The sequence below is a fragment of the Heterocephalus glaber genome, unplaced genomic scaffold (genome assembly GCF_053883595.1).
Source record: "Heterocephalus glaber isolate CG9 unplaced genomic scaffold, H.glaber_assembly_v1.0 deba00000071, whole genome shotgun sequence".
NCBI lineage: Eukaryota > Metazoa > Chordata > Mammalia > Rodentia > Bathyergidae > Heterocephalus > Heterocephalus glaber.
The window spans coordinates 13,690,927-13,718,370 of record NW_028258137.1 but is presented as its reverse complement, the minus strand read 5'-3'; the positions used below and the strand labels follow the sequence as shown (position 1 = coordinate 13,718,370).

The window sequence follows — 27,444 nt, the reverse complement described above, 5'->3', positions numbered from 1 at the left end:
TTTTTGGTACTGGGGATTGAACTCAGCACCTTGTGCTTGCAAGGCAGGTGGTGGAACCATTGAGCTAAATCCCCAGCCCCCAATTATTTCATTTTAATTTGATTTACCTTCAGACCTCTCAACTATTTGTTGTAATAGCCATGTGGTGTTTTGTCTTTTTAGAATCTTAAAAAAAAGAGAGAGAATCATTCTACATTTATATTTGCAAGTGTGCTTATAATTATACTGATCCTAGGACAAATCATATATAAAATCTACTTTATTGAGGATCCCTAAACATTATGAAAGATATAAAGTTGCATGTCATTGTTGCTTCTTTCTCAACATTTGTATTTTGTTCATCTCTAGGACAACAAAGTAAATGGGGTAACTTGCTGTACGAGGATGCTGGGCTGTACATACCTCTACCCTTGGATCCTCCCCAAACCCCACATATCGTCCACTTCACTTACCATTCAAGATGAGTTGCTGATTCTGGGAAACAAAGCATTGTGGGAACACTTGTCATATACAGAAGCTGTCAATGCAGTACGTCATGTGCAAGACCCATTGGCAGCTGCCAAGAAACTGTGCACATTAGCACAGAGCTATGGTTGTCAGGACAATGTGGGGGCAATGGTGGTTTATTTAAACATTGGTGAGGAAGGCTGCACTTGTGAAATGAACGGGCTCACCCTCCCAGGTCCTGTGGGATTTCCTTCAACCACCACCATCAAGGATGGCCCCAAGCCTACCACTCCTTCTTCTAGTAGCGGTATTGCCTCAGAGTTCAGCAGTGAGATGTCCACCTCTGAGGTGAGCAGTGAGGTGGGCTCTACTGCTTCTGATGAACACAACACTGGAGGCCTGGAGGCTGGCTTGCTCCCAAGGCCAGAGAGGCGCTGCAGCCTCCACCCAACACCCACGTCTGGGGTTTTTCAGCGCCAGCCCTCTTGTGCAACCTTCTCCAGTAATCAGTCTGACAATGGCCTGGACAGTGATGATGACCAGCCTGTTGAAGGGGTCATAACCAATGGCAGTAAGGTGGAAGTAGAAGTAGATATCCATTGCTGCCGAGGAAGAGATCTTGAGTACTCTCCTACTCTTAAAGAGAATTCTTCCACCCCATGTCCTGAGGAACACCCTAGAGGGTTCTGTTTTGGGATCCGAAGACAGAACAGTGTGAATAGTGGCATACTTCTGCCACTAAACAAGGACAAGATGGAGTTACAGAAATCTCCTTCCACTTCCTGTCTGTATGGAAAGAAACTCTCCAATGGCTCTATTGTGCCCCTAGAAGACAGTCTGAACCTCATAGAAGTGGCCACAGAAGCACCCAAGAGGAAAACTGGCTACTTTGCTGCCCCCACTCAGCTGGAACCAGAGGATCAGTTTGTTGTACCTCGTGACCTGGAGGAAGAAGTGAAGGAGCAAATGAAGCAGCATCAGGAAAGCAGGCCCCACCCTGAGCCCCATGAAGAGGATCGGACCGAGCTCCCAGAGGAGTTTGACACAGCGCTGTGATTTGGCCCCTGTAGTGGGCAGTGTGAGGGAGGGTGTGTGGGGTTGGGGAATGGACCTTCCAGAGGCACTTTGCCTCTGTGTTTCTAACCATAGATATGTGGAGTAGAACTTGGAGCCAAAAAAGATGACAGCTATCAGGGCCTGGCTCTGGATGAGCCAGTACCACATCAGTGTTAAGTTTCATATTTAACCTGCATCAGAATTCCCAGTTATTGGGAAGAAAGCAGATGCTGTTCTGTATCAGTCCTACCACCTGCCATTAACCCTTTCTCTCCTAGGATCATTTTGAGAATTTGCCTGCCTGGGCAGGAAAGGGACCTTTTCTGTGGAGGAAGTAATTGAAGGTTGATTCCTTTTACTAATTGCTGCTGATGGATCTCTGTGACAGAGAAATCACCTTATCTCTTAAACTAACTAATGGGGTGTGATGTGACTAGTCACATGGCTTTTCATTCTTCTCTACGAGAATTCAGCCTATCAAAATGATGTTTATTGGAGATGTAGAACCAATCAAACATAATTTATGTATGTAATGTAATGAGAGCACTTTTCATTGACTGTGAACTTTTTATTTTTGAATCTGCACTCGAGCCAATCTTCTTAGAGGCAGCCCAGCACTTTTGTCCATAGCCAAAAAGATAAATTGGGTGTTGGAGCCTTCTCTGAGGGTACTTGGAAGGGCCCTGGAAATTGATTGAACTATTGGATGTCAGACTGTGAGAGCTCCCGAGAATCTTGGGGTAGTAGGATCTTCTTTTAGGGATGAGGATGGGGAAGGAGTAATGATTGAAACTGCTTCCCCCATGTCAGAAAAAGAGAATCACTCCTTGACAAATACGACACCTGCTAGGATTTGTAATTCCAGCAGATCACAAAGTGGGCACTTGGATTGGCCTCTTTCTGGTAGGGCCAAGACCAACACTGCTGGTGTCCAAGTAACTGAGTTATAGCAGATAACTCTGAAACAGACAGAGGCTGAATGAGAACAGGTAGGTGGAGCTCACAGGTTAAAATTGTTCCTTTTTCTAGAACAGAGAGATGGCCCACTGGGCGCTCACTCTCATGTTTGACAGTTCACCCTTCTGAACTTACTCACCACCATATGTGGTTTCAGAGTATGGGCTCAATACTAATATAAGAAAGACTTCCTTGAGAAATTCCTAAGCTTACAAAAAACTTACAATTATTTTTTTCACATTCCATGTAACCCTAGCAAAAATACAGTTCTCTCCATATTTCTGTCATTTTTTCCATTAAAAGATTTACTTTGAAAAATTAATTCCTACAAAATTTTATATTGCTTTGTAGGAATGTACTTTGAATGGGAATGTGCTTTGAAATTTTAGAATATTTCTCAATTAAAAAGAAAATACAGTGGAACTATTTTTGTTTCATCAGAAACAAAATGTTAAATATAAGATTAAAAGTAAATATTCACTTGTGGTTTTGGGGAAGTTTTTGTTCAAAGCAATAGTCAAAAATCAGATGACCTGTCCACAGATAGTTATGTCTCTCCATTTTCTCAGAGGCCCCATACCCATGTGCATGTGTCAATGGGGTACACTCTTGGGGATTTTGTACCACTCCAGTGGCTGCCTAATGATTCCCCTCAAGAACATGAACCCCTAAATCATCAAGAACACTTGACTTCCCTCTGTCAAAATATTGGTCAGCTACTGAAAAACTTTAGAACTCAGGTTTTTGATTTGAAGTGGGGAACATGGTGGCTCATACGAAGTTTAGGTGCTGTTAGAAAGAAAGATGGAAACAATAGTGTGTTGCCACTTTATTTTTATATGGGAAAATGAAAAAAAATGAAGGAAAAACCTAAGATTGTACATAATGGGTGATGTAAGACATCTTCCTACTCAAGACAGTCAAACCTTTGGGTTATAGAATAGTGATGTCTAAAAATCAAAGTTATTTTGGGAAAATACCACTTTAATAGTATACCATAAAAAAGTACTTTATCTGTGAACTCTTTTCTTGCCTTCTATTTGTTTCCCACCCTACTTATTGGAACCACCTCAAAACTCAGTTCTGCAGTGACCTTACCAAAAGTAAATGTAGTCACTGGGCATAGTGGCACACATGTAATCCCAGCTGCATGGGAGGCTGAAGCAGGAGGATCAAAAGTTCAAGCCCAGCCAGGGCAACTTGATGTGACCTTATCTCAAGAAATAAAAGGGCTGGGGATTCAATGTGAAGTCCCTGGCTAAATCCCCAAGTACCACCAAAAAAAAAAAAAAGTACTTTTTGGTCAGCAGAACTCTGAAATTTCAAATGTATTTTTATGTGGTAGTGTTATTTTTGGGAACCATTCAGTTGTATTGAAAACCTTTAATGTAGGCTATACCAGAACTTACTATGTTTTGCAATTTCCTTTCATTCATGTCTTTCTATAGTTGCTCTGTATTAAAACAGGGTATAAAGGCCATAGCCCATTACCAAAATAGACCACATACTTTTTTTTTTTTTTTGGTACTGGGGATTGAACTTGGGTCCTCCTGCTTTCGAGGCAGGTGCCGGAACCACTGAGCTAAATCCCCGGCTCACCGCATACCTATTTTGACCAGCAAGGTAATTTATAGATTTGTTATCTGGGTGGGCTGCCAATGAAAGCCAGTAATCTGTCTCCAGGTGAGTGTAATCTTCCCAGTACTTTACCCAGAGGCTGTGTTCCCCAGGTGGGCAGAGTACAGGTTATCTGTAGCATGGAATTCCTGGCCTCTGCATGTACCTCTGAAGGAATACTTGGTGTATTTCAGGAGTCCCCCAGGGGAAGGAAAACACATGTGGCGGTATATCTGAAAATTTGGTAGTATGACATAAAGCTACAGTACTACTATAGTCAGGTCATTGAATTACCACTCCTGACACAGCAAGGGCTTTATTATACTACTGTAGATTGTACTTGTGCAATAAGTTGGTGAACTCATTTTCCTGGCGTACAGAAGAGCAGCTTGGTAATCACTGGGTGCTATTACAATTGCTTGCATTGAGTGCTATTTTCCAGGAGATGGAGCCAGTTAGGTTCGGCTGATCTACTGACTATCAGATGATGCTCTTTTCTGTGTAGACCTTCAGCAAAAGCAGGTACTTGGAAGCCACAGGCTCACCTCTATTTATTCAATAATTATTAATGAAGAGACCTCCATAAGAGAGCACTTGGCTGTTATCAATAAATGTACCAATTTCTAAAGAATCAGTCTCCAAGCCATTTGGTGATGTCTGCAGCATCACCATAGAACTGTCTCGTGTCACTTTTTACTTCCCTCTGGGTGGAGCCTTCCAGGCTCCCCAATCATGGAGGCAAGTTAATCTTAATCTTTCTCTCCAGTTAGTGACTTTGCCTTGTGGTTGGGTAAGCACTTTCTAGATTGAGAAATGCAGCTACAGTCAACCCTGCTCTGTTCCCTCATTTGGTGATCAATCAGCATAAACTCCTTGTATTCTAAATCTCATGTACCTCTCCCAGATGCTATAGGGTTTTCTCTCACTGTTATCAATGGATATCATCCAGACAGTGAGCTCATATCTTAAGGTTTTGTGCAATCATTGTCGTATTGTAGTCCTAAGACTCATTATAGTGTATTTTTGATATTTTTTGAAATGTGTTAAATTTTTTAATTCAATAATATGAGCCAGAGCATGTTGCAGCAAATCTATTGTTTGTAAAAAATAATAACAATAATAAATAAAATAAGCTGGAATATCTTTTTCATGCTTTTGTTTTAAAATGGAATGCTTATTTTATAAATATTTTATCATGAAGCTATAATTTTCTCTCCTAACTTGTGTATAGAATTAGTTTTATCATTTATTAATTTATTTATTTTGTTTTTGGAGTGAGGGTCTCACTATGTAGCCCATGCTGGCCTTGAACTTACAGCGATCCTCCTGCCTCAACCTCCCAAGTGCTGGGGTTATAGGTCTGTCCCATCACGACTAGTGTTAGAAATAGGTTCTTAATCAAAATCCTTTCGGGATTTTTCTGCTTTTTCTTGCTTCATGGGAAGATAAACAAGAACAAACACATGAAATCACATTCCATGATACTCTTGGAAGCTGTGAGTTACGGCAAAAATAAATACTTTTGGTCATCTTTTGTATGACCTTTGTGTCACTTTAACAACATCCAACACAGGATACTTAGGAGGAAATGGTTTATTCAGCTTACAGTTGTAGAAGTTCAAGAGCAGTTCTTGGCCAGGTCACATGGTAGGTGGCAATGCCAGGAGCATGTTTGGGAATAGGTGGTTGCATCTCAAACCAGGAGAAGGAGGGAAAGTTGGGTGGGACCAGACTCAAGCTTTACATCGATGCCTTCTCAAGAACGACCTGCTGAGGACACACCTCAGCGTAAGGACCTTACAGTGGCCTCCCAAGGGTTCTGCTGTCACCTAGGAGCACCACGCTGTGGACCAAGTCTCCTGTCAGTGGATCTTTGTGGGGAAAACTCAGACCACACTGAACCATAGCACCTTTTTTGCTGAAAGAGTGATAAAGATTTTTAATTTAGGAAACATTCTGACTTGATTTATATATTTAAAGAAATACCTAAGGCAGGAAACAGACCTTGTTTATAGAAGGTTATCAGCTGACCAGAAGAAACTCAATTGTAAACTAATGTACAGATTCTCTTAAATTGCATAGCTGATGATGACATGGGCTGAAGAGAGAAACTGGCCACCATATTTTTCATAATGCAGTGGCTTAGTGTCAGGGTTTCAGATGTAGTGGTGGATATGGGCTTACAAGATAATTGTAATCCAGTTACACTTTGAAATTACTTCTTCTGGACCAGGTGTGGTGTTGCAACGCCTGTGATCTCAGCACTCTGTGAGGCTGAGGGAGGAGGATGGCAAGTTTGAGCCCAGCATGGCCAATTTATCGAGACACTGTCTCAAAAAACAAACAACCCAAAAGGGCTGGGAGGTAGCTCAGTGTGAAGGCCCCGAGTCCAATCCCCAGCACTCAAAATTAGTGCTCTCTCTTTGCCCCCACTGGGTGTGTCCCATCATCTCTGGACTCAAGCAGATTAGCTACCTCTCCAAATGAAGGCCAAGTTAAAGCCATTTTGCAGATTTCCTCTTCATCTAGCAGAATGAACATTTTTAAAACTTCATTGAGAGCCAGGAATGGTGCATACTTGTAATCTCAGCACTCAGGAGGCTGAGGTAGGAGAATTGTGAGTTCAAGGCCAGCCTGGGCTACATAGTGAGACTTTGTCTCAAAAAACAAATATGTTCATCAACAGATAAATGGATAAATAAAATGTATTTGCACACAGTTGAGTACTACTCTGCCATAAAGGATAAATGAGTCATTTGTAGGCACCTAGAGACCGTAATAGTAAGTGAAATAAAAACGAACACACAAGCTTAAATATTGCATGGTTTCTCTTAGACAAGAAACCCAAAACATAAATAAAAAGCAAAAACAGAAGATAGATAATAGGAAAAAGGGAGAGATCTTTTGCAAAAGGGAAGGGGACCAAGAGATGGAGAGGGGAAGAGGAAAAAAACGTGTTATATACACATACCAACTCCCCAGTAGGAATTTAATAAAAAAGAGCTCAAAGCTATTAAGCCAGCAAACAACAACAAAAAAACCATCTTGGTTCAGCAATGGGTTTTTGTTTTGATGCAGGGTGTCTCTATGTAGTCTAGGTTGGCTTTTAACTCACTACAGTACGGTGCCCAGGCTAGCCTCAAACTTGTGGCTCCTCCTGCCTCCTGAGTGCTAGGATCACAAGCGTGGCCCACTACACTCAACAACTTTACTGTGCACCTTCAGTATGAGGGGACCATACCACTATCTCCCTTAATACCTCAGTTCCATTGGATACACATCTTCCTAGTCCATGGTGCTAGCAACAAAATTCTGTGAGCACGTTCTCCACTTCATGAAGTATTCCCTGACACACTAAAGGCTATGGGAATGAGTTGGTCATATATTAAACATTCCAGTGTGTGATTCACTGGGTCTGAATTTTATCTCTGCCACTTAAAAGCTTTAGACAAGTTACATTCCCTCTAAGCTTGTTCTTTTGTTGTTGTGTTTTTTGAGACAGAATGTCTATGTAGTCCAGGCTGATCTAGAACTCATGATCCTCCTGCCTCAGCCTCTCAAAATTCTGGGATTACAGCTATGTGCCACAACACTCACCCCCCTCTTTTGTTGTGCTGACGGTCAAACTCAGAGCCTCACACATGGTATCTAAGCACTATGCCACTGAGCTACATCCCCTAGCCTCCAGTGTTTTTCATTTAAGTGCAAATAATACTATCCGTTGTCAGCTGCAAGCTTATATGAGATGATGCAGACAGAATGCTTCTTTAGCACAGTAATGTACTTGGCACATGGTGAGCACTCCATGAAATTTTAACTATCAAACCACTTAACCATTCTTGACCTTGTCTGCTCGTCTGTAACATGTGAATAAGTCTTGGCCTGCCTACCTGGCAAATGATAGTGAATAAGATCAGGTTTGCTAAATCATTTAGAACACTATGAAACCACTGATGTGGGGATGCCATTAGCCACTGACGGGCTCCAATCATTGAAGTATCCAGCACAGAACCCAATGTGGGCAAAGCTCTAGGAGGAACATGTTCAGGGAGTAGAGCCTAGGTGAGAACAGAGGGATCTTAGTCTCTGCAGAGTGAGTATTTGAGTTTTGCACTGTTGAGCTTCTCTACTACTCAGTGAAACTGGGGCTGTAGCCACCGGTCGAGGTGAAGAGTGACAGTGCCATATACCTTTCTGTGGTGCAGCCAACTTTATTTCAGATATGCAGTACAGATTCCCAGGTGCTTGTCTTCCTCCAAGCTTTATTTTTAATTATTTTTTTTATGAGGTTTACTTTTGACCCTTTGTCTTGGACAGGTTCCATGAGGATTAGCTACTGAAAAGCAAAAGGACACTTAGAAAAAGACCTCCGTAATGTGAAAGTCTTTAGTTGGATCTGACGTGAGCTGAGACTAGTTGTCAAGAACAAGAACAGGTATAAATTAAGAGTAAAATAGATTAAATAATAAGATTTAAATGACTGAAAACTTTAGTTCTAAGGTTCAATGCTAGAGAACTGAAGTCACTCTCTACCCTGAAGTCCTGCTCTGTGGGGCCCTGAGAGGGAATGTAGAGAGAGAAAGGCCTCCAGTAAGCCTCTGGAGTCTAATAAAATCAACTGCCTTATCTTTAAAATCATTTGAATGACACATTTAATTTTACATATTTTGTCAGTATTTGGAAACCTCGTGTATAAAAAAACTTACAAAACATTTTTAAAAAGTGAATGCCGATGGAATGATTTGCCAGAAAAATACTAACGGAATAATAGCTGGCAGGAGACGTTAGCCCTGGGCCCTGCAGGAGGAGTCCCAAGAAGGATTGTGCCTGCTGAAAGCATCTCTTTCCCTAGGTCAGGACTCTTAAGTACTTGGGGTGCACTGTTGGCAGCCCCTCTAATAGCAGAGTGCTTCCCTCTTGGAGGGAGTAAGAATAACTGCTTTAAAATCCTTCTTTGGGACCACACAGGGGAGAGGGGGAGTTGGCATGTTTCTTCTGATGACTTCAGTCAGGACAGGTAGGATTTCCACTGGAACTTTGGAACTGCTGCCCTCTTTCAGAATTACCCTAGCTAGGGCCAAGGATGTAGCTCAGTGGTACTGTACCTGCTTGGCAAGTGCAAGGTCCTGAGTTCGATTCTCAAAACTGAAAAAAGGGAAAAAAACAAAGAAATCTACTTACAGAATTACCCTGGCTAGTGAGCTATTTCTTTAAGGTGAGGGAGCCCTACAGTAAGGGTACCCTCTCTTCTGATGTTGCTCTCTGCATGAAAGGGGATACTTTTATCAAGCTGTCATCGAGTCGGTCAGCAATCATGGATCTCTTTTACAACACAAAAATGAGACAATTACTTAACTTTGCACTGGTACTAAAGGCAGTACCTACAAAATCAAGTCTGTGAAAACCATAGCTGTCTAACTGGTTTTAAAGGACCTGCCCTTCTGAGAGAAACAGTGGGGAGAGGGTTGACATTTGGGGTCCAGAGGTCTCCTTACAGTGTCCCAGACCACACGTATTCTGGTGCATCACTATAATTTCTGTGCTGTTCTTGGCTGTTTTTGTAGAGCTTCTGTTTTCTGTAGCTCCGCAGGGCCAGGACCACGCTGATACCGTACATAATGACCAGAAGACAGGCGAAGGTGGCTGCTGCTCCATCAGTGCCTGCCAGCTGGCAGTTCATCCAGGTGAGACCTCTGCGGGCGTACAGCCTCTCTCTTTTTTTGCAAGTGTCCGTGGAATTGATCTGCAAAGCCACATGGAGATAAACGCCAATGCCTATGCAGTAGCCCACTGCTGAGAGGAGACAGAACATGGCCTCCAAGGGGAGCCACTTCCCAGGCAGTTTTGTTAGACTCTTGGCTCCTTGGATTAGAACGCCCATGGTGAGGACACCTAGCCCCAGGGAAACGGCCACACCACTGTATATCAGGGGTGACCGGAGGACTGTGTACTGCTGGTCCAGCTGCCGAACTTCCTCCAGCTCGCTGCCCTCAAATGGTGAGTAATAGTTATTTCCAAAGCCGCTGCCACTGACAAAGCTGGCACTGAATCCAGCAAGGACAAAGTAGGATGCCACGATGCACATGAGAACCATCCCGTTCAAAATCACCTCCACTATCTGTACCACACCTAGGGGAAGAGAGATTCAGGGTTTAACACTGACATCACTTGCCCAGGCCAGACCCGAGGGATTCTGCTGACCTCATCTTAGGAATAAGGTCAGGTTCAACATTAATATTCTTGATTTGTTTTTTGTGGTTGCTTTGTTTTTAATATGTTTGAAAGATTAAAATGCCATTTGGGGCAATTTCTTCAAAAATGAAACATATGCTTACCATGTAACCCTGGGCACTTTATCCTAAAGAAATGAAAACTTATATTTGCACAAAAACATATACATGAATGTTTGTGGTAGCTTTATTTGTAATGGCCAAATCTTGGGATGACCCAAGTGTCCTTCAGTGAGTGGAAGGTTCAATGGCAAGTTCTACTCAGCAATACGAAGGAATGAACTATTGATTGTTTGGTTGGCTTTTTTGAGACAAGCTCTTGCTTTGTAATTCAGGCTGGCCTTAAACTCATAGCAATCTTCCTGCCTCAGCCTCCCTACTGCTAGGATTACAGGAGTGCTCCACCATGCCTGGCTTCTAGTCTTCCATTGTTTTTATAGATAGAAGTACATTCAAATCTGCATTGCATCTTTCTTTCTGCTTTTTTCCACAAAAGTAAGCATGCCACATACACTGTTCCACATCTTGCTCTTTTCATTTAATATGCCCCAGAGATATTTCCAGGTCAGTTCCTAGAGTGGCCACATTCTTTGCAACAAGGCCTCCAACTCCATAACATGGATGGACCAGTCTGTTCAGCCAGGATCTGGCTGTTCACCTGAGAGGAGTTTCTTACAAGTTTGAGGAAACTACAGATGTCTCAAGGACATGGATGCCAACAAGTAACCAGAGATGGAATATATTTTTGTCTGGGTCAGCTTGCATTTGGTACCAACAGAGGCCTGGGACCCCTTCTTAGGCATATTTGTTGGGGAAGGTCTCCTCCTCCATCCTTTGGAGGTGCAGAGATAAGGACAAAGGGAACTGCAAATAAACACAGAGTAGGAACACTAGGTTCAGGTCCCTGCTGTTTACTGCCTTGTGATCTTGCCCGCGTCATTCGTCATGTCATTCATCATTCGGTCTTTCTAAGGCTCAGACACTTTAACAGATGAAGATAAGGATGCCACGCTTATCACACAGGGCTCAAAATGGAAGCAAGTGCAGTCAGCTTCTATATCCACCACTTCTGTGTCTGCAGCTTCCACACCTACAGGTTCAACGAGGATTGAAAACACTTGGAAAAAGAAACTGATTGTACTGAACATGCACACTCTTTTCATTCTTTCCTAAACAATACAACACAATGGCAATTTACACAGTGTTTACATTGTAGTAGGGATTATAAGTAATATACAGATTATTTAAAATATGAGAAAATGTGCATGGGTTATATGCAAATACTCTGCCCTTTATAGAAGGGACATGAGTCCCTTGGATTTTAATATCTAAGGGGATCTTGGAACCAACCTCCTCTAGATACAATGGGACAACTGTATATGAAATACTGTGAAAATCATAAATGGTTATACAAATGGAGGATGATGCTACTCAGGATGTTTCTAAAATGCAAGGGGATTAGTGAGATTTAAAAAGAAATAGGACAAATTTATGAAAAGCATTTTTTCTAAGCAATTGGGACAACCATCTATCATGCTAGGGGGTATGACTATGTTTATAATCTGGGCAGTGAAAGGACCAATATCTCTAAAGTTCTTAGGCAGCCACACTGGGGTTCGCTGATCTTATCTCCTGCGGGCCCACATGAATTCCTGGAGGGTCAAAAACACTGCAGTCAAGGGCTCTGAGAGCTGAGAAGCTGCACTGCTCTTGTTTGAAATTCAAAGTCACATCAGATGCCAGCTGCCCACTCCTCACCCAGGCCCTGGCAGTACTGGTCACTCTCTCCCTCTAGCAGAGCAAGGAATCCACCCAGCTGTGATTCTGACTCCCAGGGGTGGCTGTCCCCTGCACCCAACACCTTTCCCTGCCCTAGTTTTCTTTCTGCATGCACATGTCTCACCGACACAGGAGCATTGTGCTCCTGTCACCAGATTCCGAGCAGGTCCCTCTCTAAGGAGGACTTTGACTTACCCCGGGAAGGACCTTGACATCTCATCACAGAAAAGCATTCAGGACAGGCCACTGAGAGGTGCAGAGTGATTTATGAGGCAGAATTAGAGAGCAAGAGAAGATGGGGAAGTAACCTCAGCCTGAGGAGTTGAAGGGGGCACAGCTTTGAAGGAGAGGATCAGATGGGCCCATTAACAAAGCAGGAGGCCAGTTTTTAAGCTGTTGCTGATGTGGCTCAGGGTTGGGTTGATCATTATCTCAGCTCTGGTTTTGCAATGTGGTTCTGAAGACGTCTTTACCAGGAGGAGGCAAGCTGGCCTCTGAGAGGTGACTGTTTCTGCTTGGAGAAGTCTTTTCCAGGGGCTCTGTTGGAGTCCAAGGTAATTGCAGGTTTAGGGCAATGACTGGAGACTTCTTGACGCCCACTGGCAGTTGAATGTCCCTGTAAATATCTTATCTTGAAGGGGGTTGAGACAGGTTATGGAAATGTAGGGGTAATCAGCCTTGGATTGCCAGTTTTTAGACAGACTTGCTCCCTGAATGATGTGACATGCCTTACGCAGAGCTGAGCAGAGATCTGACCCAAAGAGTATAAGACAGATACAAAATGAAAGCATAGATGTCAAGTTCTGTCCTGCTTTTAGCTACCCACTGGGCATCCATAAGCCCAAATGAGGAATCACTGTTTTTAGCAAAAGCAGCTTTTAAATTTCTGACTACCTCAGGAGAAAATACAAATCAAGCTTTTTATTTTTTTCTGGTACCAGGGATTGAACTCAGGAACCCCTGCTTGTGAGGCAGGCATGGCATCAATAAGCTAAATCCCTAGCCCACAAATCAAGCTTTTAATGAGTAACAGGTTAAGGGCCTGACAGTTTGTCCTCTGTCCCTCTTCGATGATCCCCAACAGTTTTGTTTTCTCATCTAGTTTATTCTTGGAGATGATATGGCAAGGGCATCCTGGCCTTAATGATGCATCTGATTTTTGATGCTGATAAAACAGTCTGGGGTGGGGGGTAAAGGGAAGAGTAGATGCCATACTTTTAATGGGTAGCAGGCCCCAAGTCAGGTCTATGAGTGTACCTGCCCTTTGTCCCCATGGGGTCCCTGACTGTCTCCTACAAGATACAGGAAACCTGGCCCTTTTCCTTCTGTGACAAATTTTGCCAAAACAGTGTAGTCATGATCCATGCACCAGACATCTGCTGGGCTGATGGAATAAATTTAGATCTTGTCAGTCACCCCGGTGACTGCAACAACCGAGGGAGACAATGGGCTTCTGCCAGGACCAGTGGTATGGGGTCTGTCGAAAGAATGTGACCCAGGTACTGCAGGCCCCACTGGCTTAGCTACTGATGTCACACAGACACAAGTATCCCCTAGTGTTCTGTTAGTGCAGAATGCACACACATATCAGGGGACAAGGTGACTGCCAGAGCGAGCTGTAGTTTATCTCCAGGACATATTTCTGGAAAGACAGCGGAGGTCTCTGTGGAAGAGGAGACTCAGAAACACACATGAGATCTTTGCTGTAAATAGTACCTTTCTGGGTGAGGCTGTTTTCTATGGCTGACCACTTAAATACTCTGCTCAGTTACACATCTATATCTGTCTTTACCCTATAATTGTGGACCTGAAAAAAACTGAGGAGAGCAAATCAAATTATTATTTTTCTAAAATAAAAATACATGTGAAGTCAAGCCATGTATAATGTGAAAAAAAAGTTCCCTTCTCCCCAGGAGCAAAACTGTCAATATTTTGTTATACATTGTTCAAGAACTTTTCTAATCATATATATATATATGATATATATATATATATGATATATATATACATACATATATATATGTACACATATATATGTATATATATACATATATATGATATATATATACACACACACACACACATATCCTTTTCAAAATCTAAACTCATCTTCTAAATGAACTAAATTGTACTAAGGCAATGATATATTATCAAAGTACTATAAAGAGAACCACTACCTCCAAATTAAAACTTTTCTTTGGATTTACATAAAACAAAGAATATACTCATATCAAGAATATAGTATAATGTTGTATAGTCATAATTTGATGTGTAGTAAGAACCTGTAAAGTTGTCCAGCAAAAGTGACATTCTTCTGTCAGAAAGATTTTTACATTCTTTTCTTCTGAATGGATCCTGAATTCCAGAAGAGGGTTTTCCTTCTTCATACAATGGGACATTTATAAGAGGTACAAAACACTTACTGAGCTCCCAGGGCCATTGTGAGGGGATTGCAGAATGGCTTCTTTTCAACTCAGTGAGTTTATCTCATTCCTCCTTGCTCAGCCCACGTTTACCTCCACTGTAAATGTCCCAGGTATACCTATCCCAGAGGAAAGAAGCAGGACTGGAGAGCTCAATGTAGAAGGACTCCTGGGCGAATCTGCTGAGGATAGCTGGGTTTAGGATAGTCTGGGCTGAAAGTTATCTCATGTCTGTGTGGCTTTTCATGGACTCTGAAAACCAGCTTCTTCCAATTCCCTTGATCACCTCCCTTTATTTAATCAAGAAGTGCACTTTGCTGGACCACATGCCTTTTCCCTGTGGGTCTTGGCCTCCAGGTTTTTGGGTTTGATGAAATTTGGGTTCATCCCTCACAAACATAAATCAAAGCTGGTTGCATCAGAGAACACTGCTCCATGCAACTGGGAGCTAAGCCTGCCATACTGAAGTTGGCTGATTACTTCTGAAGTGTTGGCAAGCCCTACAACAAAGGACTCTTTGTGAAAGACTGGTTCAGAGTGACGTTCAGCACTTATTTTTGGCAGACCGTTTTTAAAAGCCTAAAACTTAAGCATTTCTGCAGGCTTCTCTTTTAGCTTCCTGACTTTTCGGTAAGCCCTGATGGCCAGGATGGCTCCCAGGGCAAAGACCCCAATGCCCAGGGATGCAAAGACTCCAGCTCCTATATCGCCGCCATGGAAACCACAGCTGAAGCCACTGTACCCTTTGCTCTGGTACAGTGCCTCCCTCTCTTGACACACAGAGGAGGCATAGGCAGTGGAAAGATGGTGGAAGAAGAAGTACATGGCTGGGATGTAGGCTCCGGCAATGACCACATCCAATAAGCCCTCAATCAGCAGCCATGGTGGACAATGCCAAGGGACCCGCAGGACACCCATGAAAATAAGGAGGCAGGAGAAGGCCATGAGGGCTCCACTGTAGGCCATTGCCGCAGTGACCATGGGCAGCTTGAGCTGGTAGAACTGGACATCCAGCTGCTTGGCCTTCTCCCCGTCAGCGCCATTGAAGCCACTGTAGGCCCCTCCATACTGGTAGTAGTAAATGCCCCCCAGGCTGGTGATGCCTGTGTAGCCCCCTGTGGAACCGTAAGACACAGAGCTGCAGGCCAGGATCAGCAAGTTTAGCAGAACCTCCAGCATCTGGCAGCAGGCTGCAAAGAGAGGGTGAGTTACCACTTCACAAGGTGCTGTTTTGCACTTGCAGACTCATCCACCTTGAGGTTAATCTTCCCCATGCAGGCAAACAACTGGCTCTTTATTCTGCCCACTTGGGCAGAAAAAGCTACGTAATTAGCATCAGGTGGTAACAGGGAACTGTGGTCTCCAGAAATGGTGTCAGAAATACTTTGGATTTAAAAGGGTAACTCAGGAAAGAGCAAATCAGCCTTCCCCAGGAGAGGTCAGTCAGAAAGAGGGTGGGAGAAATCAGGCCAGTCAGAAAGAAGGGGATCCTACACAGAAGGGCAGGAACAATCCACACCCTCCCAAGGCTCAAAAGACCAAAAACCAATCTCTTTATATCTCTGATGGCTCTTTGAATTTATAAGAGGAGATTTCTTTAAGTTTGAAGAAAATCATAGAACTTAAGAAACATGAAGTAATTAAAGCAAGGAAGTAATACATTAAAATGTTGACTATGTGGCCAGAGGTGTAGTTCAATGCAAGTGCCTGCTTAGCGTGCATGAGACCCTAGTTTGGTCTCCAGCACCAAAAAAAAAAAAAAAAAGAAAAAGAAAAAAAGACTGTAGTTTGAGTACTAGAAATAGGAAAGATTAAGTTCTTTAAACCCATAACACTTATTGCAATAAAGAAACATATTTATTTCTCTGTTGTCCACTTTAACTCAAAGTTTAACTTTATTTTCTTTAGTTTCCCTTAAGATGCTATCTGGGCTAGAATATTTTCCCAGAACTGGATTCTTTCAGGGGCCTTGGCTTCCTTGTCTTGGAAAGCTGTCTGCTTTCCTTCAAGTCAGCTTTCTACACAACAAAATATCCCATACTTATTGTAAGGATTGATTAATTTTGGCAAATGTCATGTAACTGTAATAAAGATATAGAACATTTGGATTTTCCTAGTAACCATTTGTGGTCAGTCCCTCACCTTCCCCTGGCAACCTCTGATCAGCTTGCATTAGAAATGAGTTTCCTCCTGTAATCCCAGTCTCTTTTTGTGCCTGGCTTCTTTTGTCCAGCATAATAGGAAGTTGGTGCTTCCGAGCTGTACAGTGCATCTGCTGGAATGCTGCTGCCAGGCCAGCAGGCTCAGATCCACCTGTCAGCCTTCCCAACCTTTCTGGTAAGCAGATGTTCTACCCTCATCCTGCTGGTGTGTGTCCTGTGATATGGCTCTACACTAGCCAACTGAAATGATGCTCCCATAAATACCACCTTCACACACTGTCACTCTCCCCTAATGTAAACAGTGTCACTGTTTGCTTTAGTTATACAATTTACACTTATTGTAAAAAAAAAAGGAAAAAGGAAAAAAGAAACGTACTATGTGAAAGTGGTCTATAATACATCCAATAAAAAGTAATCACTGTGTACATTATTTTTCTGGACTTTTCTACAATAGATTCATAGTTTTTATTGTTTGCTTGCTTTTAGGTAAGAACAGGACCTTAGTCTACCTACTATTACATAAGCTATTTTTTTCACTTAAGAATACAGTGAGAATATTTTTCTATCTCAGTAAATATGTATCTGCTTCATAACTTCAAAGGATGTATACATTGCCACAAATGAATTAAAACCATTCCAATGTGAGGGATATTTAAGCTTTCCCAATGTATTGCTATATGACAGATTTTTTTGTTTTCAGTATGGGACATTGAGCCTAGCAAGAGTTACACCCTTAGGCCTTTAAAAAAATTTTATTTTAAAACAGGGTCTCCACTAAGTTGCCCAGGCTGGCCTCAAACTTGGGTTTCTCCTGTCACAGACTAAATAGCTGGGATTATAGATATGCATCATCATTCCCAGAGAGAGAATTTCTTAAGGACTACAGCTCTGCCAAGCCATTTCTTCCTCTTTTAGGTTTAGCAGAACCGTAGAAGAATTGGCAGGGCCATGGAGGTGGCCAGTGGTGTCCTTAACACGAGGACCCACAGGCTTCCAGATGAGCCTTCCCAGGCCTTGAAGGGATGTGCTTCTGAGTCAGCCCCTCTCTGTCCTAAGGCTCAGCAGCTCTTATCACTCACTCTCTGCCTCTGGCTTGGTTAACACTAGCAGTCAGCTGCAGTTTGAGAGCTTGACACTCTCAGCCAGGCAGGTGCTGCACTAGGGTGTGGCATGAGTGTTAGAGAAGGATTGAGAATATAAATTAGGAAAGACCACAGCCATCTTCCCACCCTGTAAATGTCACTGGCAGTGGGGAGTCACTGTCTCTGCCTTCCTGGCTGCAGGGTGAGGCCCCTCCCTTGTCAGGGCACAGCCACTCTGAAACATGAACTCGGAATACCCTCACAGCCTGTATCTTAAGCTTCTGAGAAGTGAGACACCAGCTCTGCTGGCTAAGGAAGGTACAACTCTCTTGGGAAAAAATTTAAACTTTTTTTTTTTTTTTTTTATAGCATGGAGGATTGAATTCAGGATCTCCACACTGAACTACATCCCTAGCTCTTTCTTAATTTTTAAATTTTAAGACAAGGTCTTGTTAAGTTGCCAGTCTGGGTCTGAATTTGTGATCCTCCTGCCTCAGCCACCCAGAGTGCTGGGATTACAGGCATGCGCCATCATACCTGGCTTTAAAATTAACTTTTAATGATGCTTGGCAGTCAAGGCTAGCTGAATGCAAACTGCCATGATTTGAGCACTAAAATCTAAGGCAAGGGGGGAAGAAGCTGCTTCAAATGCTAAAAGGGGAACCAGGAAAGGCACCTTCTTACTAGGGAACTTGTAACTCCTCACCTGCGCCTCCAAATAATAAGAGACCACAACCTAAATGTACACAGGATTCCCTGGTGGCTGATACGTGCATGTGACATCTGTACTTGCTCTCACGCTGATCTTTAGCCCCTGGCCCTCAAGATTTGAGCATCTGAGAATTCTTGCCTGTAAAAGTGAATCTGGGGCCCTTCTCTTTCTTCTGGTCCCCTCGGTGTTTCCCTGAATTAACTTTTTTTCTTCTGAGACAGGGTCTTACTATGTAGCCCAGGCTGTCCTTGAGCTCATGGTGATCCTCCTGCTTCAGCCTCCCAAGAGCCGGGACTACAGGATTCTGCCACCATGCCTGGGTCCCCTGAACTTTCTAAGGGCGAATCACAGCCCAGACTTCAGGGTCTTCCTAGGAAGCTAGAGAGGGTCACAGCCACATCCTACTTTTACAAGTTTGCTCTGTGTGTGTGTGTGTGTGTGTGTGTGTATTGATTTCTTTGGCAAAGAAAGAAGTAACAAATGATTCAATCTAAGGTGGGTCTAAAACGCTTTGGGTGACCTTTATCCAGTCATGCATTTCCTGCTTGAGACAAGGTCTTGGTGTGCAGTGGCTGTTTCTCCTGACGCAATGCTATACTGTGTTCATACTGGCCTCTGCACATCCAGTGGTTCTTTATAAGGTCAAATTTGTTAGCTTCTGAGGGCTGAACCATCCTTTCACTACCTGGATTTAGAAACACAACCTTCAGGGTCAAAGCCAAATAGCCAGAAGCAATCAAGGCTGGATTACAATGTCTCAATCAGAAGCCCCAAGCCCTGCCCTCTTCCCTTTGTAAATCAATCACAGAAAGAAGGAAAAAAAAAGTCTCTCTAGGGAGGTAGCCTGTTAGCCAGTGCTGGCTTTTTCCTGATATTTATATCATCTGGGAGAAGAAAGGTCAAGCAACGAAACCATTTCAGACCTCAGTGTTTCAATTCCAGCTTTTCACTTAATTTAACAGCTCGACTTTGGATAATTCACAGTACCTCTGTGAGCCTCAGGAGTTGTTGAGAGAATTAACGCAATGAGATTGGGCCAACACATTTAAACTAGGGGAATGATCCTCGTGCCTAGATTACCTAGGGCCTTTTCATCTAAGTTTCTTATAATCCTATAATCATGTAAATCTTTGTAATCACCCTAAGGTACATTTTCAGTTATGAGTTGCATGATTTCCCCCCCTTAGGCTGGAGTGTTTTCTCCCTTAGTCATGTGCAGCCTAGGAAGATTTCTCACAAATCTCATGCGCCATTAGGACTCACCCTGACAAACCAGATTTTCTTCATTGCTGGCAAGGCCAGGGCCTGTGCTAAGATGAGAACCCTGGGAAGCCACATTTGGAGCTGACACATAAGATTGTCTAAGTGTTTTTCAGGCTGTGGGTACACAATAAATTGGTTTTGTTTTTTTGTTTTGCTTTTTGTTTTTAATGAAACAGGAAATGGTGTACTTGGTACATACTAGGGTAAATATAGTTTCATGACATTTTTGTTGCTGTGTGTGTCTGAACTTGGCCTTAATGTGACATATATTTATTTCTTCCTGGCCATCTCAGTCAATGAAGTTTAAAAGTCACCGATCAAGTGTTTGGACATCAGGTCCCCAAGGAGACCATCTGCTCCTGTCCATGTGGCTTGTGCGGCAAACTGGGTTCCTACTAGGTGATTTTCCCTCTCTTCAAACTCAGCCCGCTGTGCCAGCGGAGCCCCCTTGCCAACAACTGAAAGCCCAGTTCTACCAGGGTCTGAAAGCTGCAAGCACGGTGCTGCAGGCCAAAGAGCTCAGGAAATCTAGCAGCACCTTGTAGACCTTCCTTTTTTTTGGAAGGTAAGAACCTCATGTAAATATGAAATGAAAATGCTAGGAACCCCAAAAAGTAAGTCTGCTTAATTTTGGTTCACCAACTCAGAACCTCCCATCCCCCCATTTTCTAGAACCACTCGCATGGTTTTGACCATGGCAAATGGTCACACTGATTGAATCAAGGCTTACCTCTCCCAGTGCACAAGTATCTGCATTTGTGGCATTCCAGAAGTCCTTCGGCCTCTGACTGGTAATATTCCACTTCCTCTGGTCCAGGCCTGGGGTTCGAGGGCACATATCTCCCAGAAGTGGGTTCACTATAACTGGAAATCATATGTGGTCATTAGAAATAGGTTTCCAATTCAGTGGCTTAGTATTAGAATGTGTGACTCGGTGATAGGCCAAAACATTACAGAATGCACAGAACAGACACAAATGTTGACACAGGATTTTAGACTCCAGACAACTCTGGTTTAGGGACCCACAGGATATCTAAGCATGTGGTCCAACTCTGCTAAGTAACCCATGACAGATCCTGTAATCCCAGGTGCCCGAGCACCACCACCTTTGATGCCACTTTGTTTGCCTGCTTGCTGGGCTGACTAACCAAGTAGCTGTCTATCCAGGCAGCTGTGAGCTATCTTCTTCGGGAGCTTAAGTTGTCAGTGTAGCATGGACCAAGTCTTTAAAACCTGTTGTATTCAGAAGACCCTGACTCCCACCCGAGTTGGCATTCTCACTTGTCCCTTCTTACTTTGGAATTCTCCAGGCATGTGGAAATAGAGACAACCTTTGAGATCTTCTGATCATCTCTTCCTCTACTATCCTTGGTACTTTCAGTTTCTTCTCTCCCCACTTTATTTAGCACATAGCGGTCTTTGTCCAAGATTCAATGGAAGGCTGCATTCCACTTGCTAGGCTTCAGGGATCTTTCTACAATGTAGTAGTCATCATGCTCTCTTAGGTTTGAAAGTCTTAACACTCAACTCCTCAGAGGGGGCCCTTTCACATCTTTCTACACTCACAACCTCAAAATCACAGACCCAGCTATGGTGAATTTCCCTTCACCCAAACTTGGTGGGCTCTGTCATGATTTTGGATCACTGCAGAGCTAGTGGTCAGCCTGGAACACCTTCATCAGCCTCTTCCAGCCTTCTCTTCCTACCCCTTCTCCAGAGCTCAGCTGGAGGTCTAGTAGCTCACCTGAGCCTGGTCAGGAGCCTAGCTCTGTTCTTTCCAAGTTCCTCCTGAAGTGGCTCCCTTCATACTGTACTGCGCCTGGCCCATTCTGTAGCCCCATCTCTGCATCCTGACCATTAAATAAATGTTTAAGTGGAGAAGAGACAGAAATAAATTACGTTCTGGTTTCAAACCTTCAACTTGTGAGAAAAAGAAGCAAAAAACAAAAGTATTTCCTTCACTTACTGTGGGGTGGGATGGAGTAGGGTAGGGGAACTGGGTCTCTAGTTTATAAGGAAACCTACAAATGTAGCTCTTGACTTCCTGCAATCAAGAGTTGTAGCTGCAGTGTGATGTGGCTTTAGCCACAGTATCGTATCTGGCACACCCTTTGTCCTGCTCATTGGTTTTAGATAATATAACATAAACTTAGGATAGTAGCTTTCCCGGTGTGTGGTCACAACTGGGAAAGACTGCTCAACCTCCCAGGTCCCACAGGAAGGCCAAAAGGCAAAAGGCCCCAGGACCTGTCTCCTTGGTGGGGTGGGCAGGGGTGACACCCCATCTATTCAGTCCACCGGGCCTGACACATAATCTGCACATTCAGCAGTATCTGTGGAACTGGACCTAATGTTAGCACCCTAGGAGGGGTGTGGGGTCCAGGCCACCCTGTCTCCCTTCTACACCTACACTCCCCTAGCTCACAAAGCCGTCCAGAACATCTGGATGCTTTCTTCTCACAGGGTTTATGGGAATTCTGTGCTTTTCAAGGCAGAGACATGAAGTTTGTTTATTCATCAGGGTGAGATCTCAAACAATCGTGGGATTTAAAAGAGGCTGCCTAGAAAGACCTCAGCCACAAAGGGGAGACAGATCTCAGTCTTCAGTGGGAGAAGTGTTGGTAGGCTTAGTTTGTTTATCAGGTAAGAATGTAGCTTCTCCCAGCTATTTTTGAAGTGCTTATGGGCCCGGGAAGGACAACACATTACTCTATTAATGCTTCGCTGGGCTGATTCTGGAACACAGGACAAGGGTCTGCCGCCCTAAGGGACAGGCCTGTGACCACGTGGGGGAGAGCCAGGGAGGAGCCTCAGGCTAGCTCCACCCACCTCACCTACTCTCTTTCCCTTTGGACCGCTTCCTCATGATCAGGTCCCCAGATCCTGCCACTACAAGAGGAGCGGTTTTTGCTTTGTTAATCGGGTTCAGGCCACAGTTGGGGAAACCATTAGGTTTTCTTTCCCTCCTGGGTCATCTTCGAGAGCGCACACAGGAGAAATGACATTTCTTCCTTTAAAGCAGCTGCCTAGGACAAGTAGCAGGGGACCAGGGCAGCGCCAGGACCTTCTTCACCCAGAGCTCTCAGACCCCGGAGCCCCCCTCATCCCTCACCCCTCACCCCCTCACCCTCTCACCTTTCGGGTCCGTGGCGCGCGAACCTCTCCTTCCTCGGGGGCGGCGGCTCCGGGGTTTCCCAGGGCGCGGGCCAGGGGGGCGGGGCTGCGTCCCAGGTTGTTCCCCGGGGTTCCTCCAGCCTCTGGGTTCCGCGGGACTTTTCCCAGACTCTTGGTTCACCTGCACGATGGCCGGCGTCCCGGCGTCGGTCCTGGAGGGGGTCTCGGTCCCTTCTCCTGTCCCGGTCCCCTCGCCGGTCCCCGTTCCTCTCCCTGCGCCGGTCCCCGGCTCTGTCCCGCGGTCGCTCGGAGTGGCGCTCTCGATCCGGGCGAGGGCGCCGCTCCGGGTCTCGCTCTCTCGGCCGGGCCCGGGGCTCACGAGCCCCCGACGTCTCTTCCATGGCCCGGTTCTGTGTCCCCGCCCAGGAACGACCCGAGAGCAACAACCAACCACAGGTTTCCCGGGCAGGTGGCCAAGCCCAGGGCGGGGCGGCCGGCCGTGCACCTGTGCGCACGCGCACTGGCCCTGGGGCCCACCCGAGCGCGCGCCTGAGCTCGTGGCTGGTGGGGGCTCGGCCTGGGGTCCTGAAGAGTGAGGTGTGTGTTGTAGGGGCCACTGGGGACCTGCTGCCCCAACTTGGGACAGAGCCACAGCCTACCGCGCTCTGTCTCCATGAAGGATTCCTTTGCAAGGTGGGCAGCCTAGGGAATCCAGTCCTGGCCACCTCCTGCAGGTCACCTTACACAGCAGGTTGGGGTTGCTTTCCCAGAGCAGACCCACCCTCTCGCTCATCCATTCACTCACATTCACCCACCCACCCACATTCACCCACCCACCCACATTCATCCACTGTCCCTCTCTTCCTCTTTCACTCTTAACAATAGCTATGACTTATGGGGGCCAAGGCCAGTTCATGCATTACCACACTCCCAGACTTAACAATACGTTAAAAAGAAGAGCTATTTGGAACTGGCAGCTTTTTATTACAAGTAAGGATATTTGCATACAAAACTGGCACCTGCCAATGAATTCTTTCTCCAAGTATGTATGCTGTGTTCTGCAGGTGTGTGCAGGGCTCGAGATGCAGTGGACTCTACTTGCATAGTGCTTCTGTTCTAGTATGGGTGGGAAACAAAGTAGTAGGCAATAAACAAAGGAAGAAGGCAATGTCTAAAACTTAATGGAAAGGGCAGATTCCTTTATACAGATTGAGGAGTAATTCAATGAATTATCTTTAAACTGTGTTTTTCAAAGTAGCAGGGTTCTGAAGAAATGCCTGTTTGGGGACCTACTCTGTGACTGTTGGATGTGAGCCTGGTGCCCTTCATTGTTGTGTCCAGTCCCCCTTGTAGTGCCTGACATGGAACATATGCTCCAGTCAGGCCAAGAAATATGTCCCTGGAGCAGGTTCTAAAATTCTAAAATAGGTCATTTACAGGTCATGGCAAGAGAAAATACCTTTCTTGAGCTTAAGTGTTTAGCTTAAGTGTGGCCTTGGCATTTGTTTTGGGTTATGTCTAAAAGGTCCCCCCAAAATGCTATGTGTTCAAGGGTGGGGTTTTGAGGGCTGTTTTTTTGGGGGGGGGGCACCAGTGATCAAACTCGGGTTCTTGTGCTTGCAAGGCAGGCAGCAGAACCACTGAGCTAAATCCCTGGCCCCAAGGGTGGGGTTTGGGGGGGTGATTGGGTCATGGGGACACTATATTCAGATTAATCCATTGATCAGTTTACGGTTGAATGTGCTGTTAGGAGGTGGGGCCTGGTCAGTCGGCAGAGGTAGGTCAATGGAAGAGTATATTCTTATCTCCACTCCTCCCTTCTTTCTTTCCTTTCTGGCCACCATGGCTTGAAAAGTTTTCCTCAACTGTGCCCTTTTCCCATGCTGTTTCTGTCTCTGAGCCAACCCACCACGGACTGAGCCCACTGAAACTATGAGCAAAAACAGACCTCTCCCAGGCTGGGGATTTAGCTCAGCGGTGCCTCACCTGCCTCGAAAGTGCAAGGTCCTGAGTTTGATCTCGGTACCAGAACAACAACATCAAAACCCAGAAAACAACCTCTCCCTTAAGTTACAGTTGTCCAGTATTCTGTCCCAATGATGGGAAAGTGACTAATACACTGACTAACACAGCATTTCACATCCTATTTTGGCCAGAAACACAACCCTCAGAGGTTACCATCTTTGGAGAATGGCTGTCGAGGGACAACCAGAAGTCTGAGTAATCTTTGGCTTATTCACTTAGTTTCTGCTCTGCTCTGGTAGTGTTGTGAACTGGCCCCCTTGCCCCTTCAACATTTCATTGGAGACGGGTGCTTCACTCCATCCTGTGTCCTGCCATCGCCAGCACCGAGGCTACAAGACACAGCACAAGGGCCACTGAATTCAAAGGACTGTTTTCCCTCTCTACTTCAGCATCCATGGCCTTCACAGTGTAGAAGTACCATCACACAGAACTTTCCATCTCCAAAATCTCTTTTATTTCAGTTTTAAATATACAAAAATATTATACAATCCAAAGATATAAAAATGTATTATGATGCTATAGATACTTGTCTGAAGGTGAGGGACAGCAATGGCTAAATACATTCTGCTGCTAATTTACCTCCAAAGGTTTGTTTAGCACATCAGAAATATTTTTTCTCTGAACAGAAAGCAGCTCTGAAATCCTAACCTCATTACTCCTTATTTCCATTTTGTAAATGCTTTCCCATGTCTAGTTTCCAGAACAACTGGTTTAGAAACTGGCTCACAAAATTTCTGAAAATTTAACAGTTGGTGTCCTCAGCTGTGGCAATCAGTCTCCTGCACACCAGTGTCTTCGTTCCACTCACGTCTGTTCTTTGACATTGCTCAGACCCAGTCTGAGAGGAGCCAGCGCATGGAAGGGATAGGAGAGCCACAGAGAGTGGAGCTAGGGCCTTAAGGGCATCATGCACCACTTTTCTTTCTCACACTTTCTCACTATTTTTTTCTAGTTTTTCTTTTTCTTTTTAATGATACATAATTATCATAAACATGGTGTACAGGATGATAAGTCAGTACAATCTGTAATGATCAAATCAGGATAATTAACATTTCTATAATTTCTTCATGTTTGGAACTTTTTTTTTTTTTGGTACCGGGGATCAAACTCAGGTCCTTGTGCTTGCACAGCAGGCAGCAAAACCACTGAGCTAAATCCCCGGCCCATGTTTAGAACTTTTGAAGTCCTGTCTTCTAGTTCTGCACAAAATACATAATGAGTTGTAAACCAGAGTCAGCCTACTGTGCTGAAGGGTGCTAGAACTTAGAGGTATGCTAAAGAGTAAGATCAATGTCTAATTTTTAAAAAATTATTGTATTTCCATTAATCTCCCTCAAAATGCTTTCTCTCACTTCACACACATCCCATCATTCTTGTCACTTCCAGAAGCCATTCTGGAGGTCCCCATTTGTGGGTGTCTTTAGTTGCACTGTTATGGCTGCCTTGATGTCTTGAATTGATTCAAAACGTTTACCTTTCACAATCATTTTGACTTTGGGAAACAGCCAGAAGTGGCACAATACTAGATTAGGCAAACAAGGTGGATGAGGACAAACCATAATACTCTTTATTTTTTTTATTTATTTATTTTTCCTAGCCCTCCCTTCACGCCCTCCAACCCTTCCGTATTTACAAAGACTTTATTTCCATTTTTTCCATTTCTCGTCATTTTTTCCTTTCCCTTCTTTCCTTTCCCCTGTGCCTCCCACTACCCCTACCCCTTTGGACCTTTTATTCCTATTTTACATTATCGATTATTCATTCTAATAATTAGTACATTTTAGGTATACAATATAATGACATTCATCATTGGAAATTTGCACCTTTACATAGTCTCTCTTGGTTCTTGTTTTTCACCCTTGCCCAGCCCTCCCTTCAACCCCTCCAGTCCTCCCTATTTACAAAAATTTTGTTCCTATTTTTCCATTTTCTCATATTAATCCCATTCCCTTCTATCCTTTCCCTTAGCCCTCCCACTTCCTTCCCCTTTGCCCCTTTTCTTCCTATTTCACATTACCTATTATACATTTTAGTCCTTATTTACACTTTCAGTTTCTTACACCAGAGAAACTAGTCAGTATTTACACATGTGTCCTATTTATTTCACTTAAGAGTATTGCCTCAATGTGCATCCACTTAGCTATAAATGTCTCTAATTTCTCATTTTTTATGGCTGAGTAGTACTCCATTTTATTAAAAACCCACATTTTCTTGATCCAGTCTCCAGTTGATGGGCATTTGGGCTGTTTCCAAGTTTGAGCTATTACAAACTGTGCTGCTATGAACATGGGTGCACATATATCACTGTGGTATGATTCTTTTAATTCTTTGGGGAAGAGCCCCAGCAGTGGAATAGCAGGGTCAAATGGGATTTCCAGTCCTAGTTCTTTGAGGTATCTCCATACTGATTTCCACAGTGCTTGCACCAGTCTACACTCCCACCAGCAGTGGAGCAGGGTTCCTCTTTCCCCACAGCCCCACCAGCATTGATTATTGGTTGATTTCATGATAGCAGCCATTCTTTCTGGAGTGAAGTGGAATCTCAGCACTGTTTTCATTTGCATCTCTCGAATGACC

The 27,444-nt window shown here is 44.1% G+C and overlaps 2 protein-coding genes across 7 annotated transcripts in view; one reads left to right on the top strand and one right to left on the bottom strand.

Annotated features, from left to right (window-relative positions):
- Window positions 1–5,227, top strand: part of Phlpp2 (PH domain and leucine rich repeat protein phosphatase 2) — a 77,109-nt gene extending 71,882 nt beyond the window's left edge. For all 5 annotated transcript variants that reach the window (XM_004842901.3, XM_021256735.2, XM_087210641.1 and 2 more), the window contains exon 19: window positions 349–5,227. In XM_004842901.3, the coding sequence (XP_004842958.2) occupies window positions 349–1,503 (1,155 nt within the window). In that variant the 3' untranslated portion in view covers window positions 1,504–5,227. The remainder of the gene's footprint in view (window positions 1–348) is intronic.
- Marveld3 (MARVEL domain containing 3) lies at window positions 4,571–23,330 on the bottom strand. Of its 2 annotated transcripts, none has more exons than XM_004842903.4 (3): window positions 22,864–23,325; window positions 20,459–20,592; window positions 4,571–10,206 (listed from the first exon to the last, which is right to left on the bottom strand). In XM_004842903.4, exons 1-3 carry the CDS (start codon window positions 23,241–23,243, stop codon window positions 9,569–9,571), a joined length of 1,152 nt encoding a protein of 383 aa, XP_004842960.2. In that variant the 5' UTR covers window positions 23,244–23,325; the 3' UTR covers window positions 4,571–9,568. The 2 variants fall into 2 exon arrangements, with proteins under 2 accessions (XP_004842960.2, XP_012926960.1); XM_013071506.3 differs by lacking the exon at window positions 4,571–10,206 and adding an exon at window positions 10,216–15,699 and having other exon boundaries at window positions 22,864–23,330.
- Window positions 23,331–27,444: the final 4,114 nt, after the last annotated feature.

What these genes read in the sequence shown, in the direction of transcription:
- Marveld3 (XM_004842903.4), bottom strand. Translation starts at nt 23,243, where the DNA reads ATGGAAGAGACGTCGGGGGCTCGTGAGCCCCGGGCCCGGCCGAGAGAG. An exon ending in GCGCGCCACGGACCCGAAAG is followed by an intron (nt 20,593 to 22,863) that starts GTGAGAGGGTGA and finishes TATGATTTCCAG; the next exon opens with TTATAGTGAACCCACTTCTG. An exon ending in ATACTTGTGCACTGGGAGAG is followed by an intron (nt 10,207 to 20,458) that starts GTAAGCCTTGAT and finishes CTCTTCCCCTAG; the next exon opens with GTGTGGTACAGATAGTGGAG.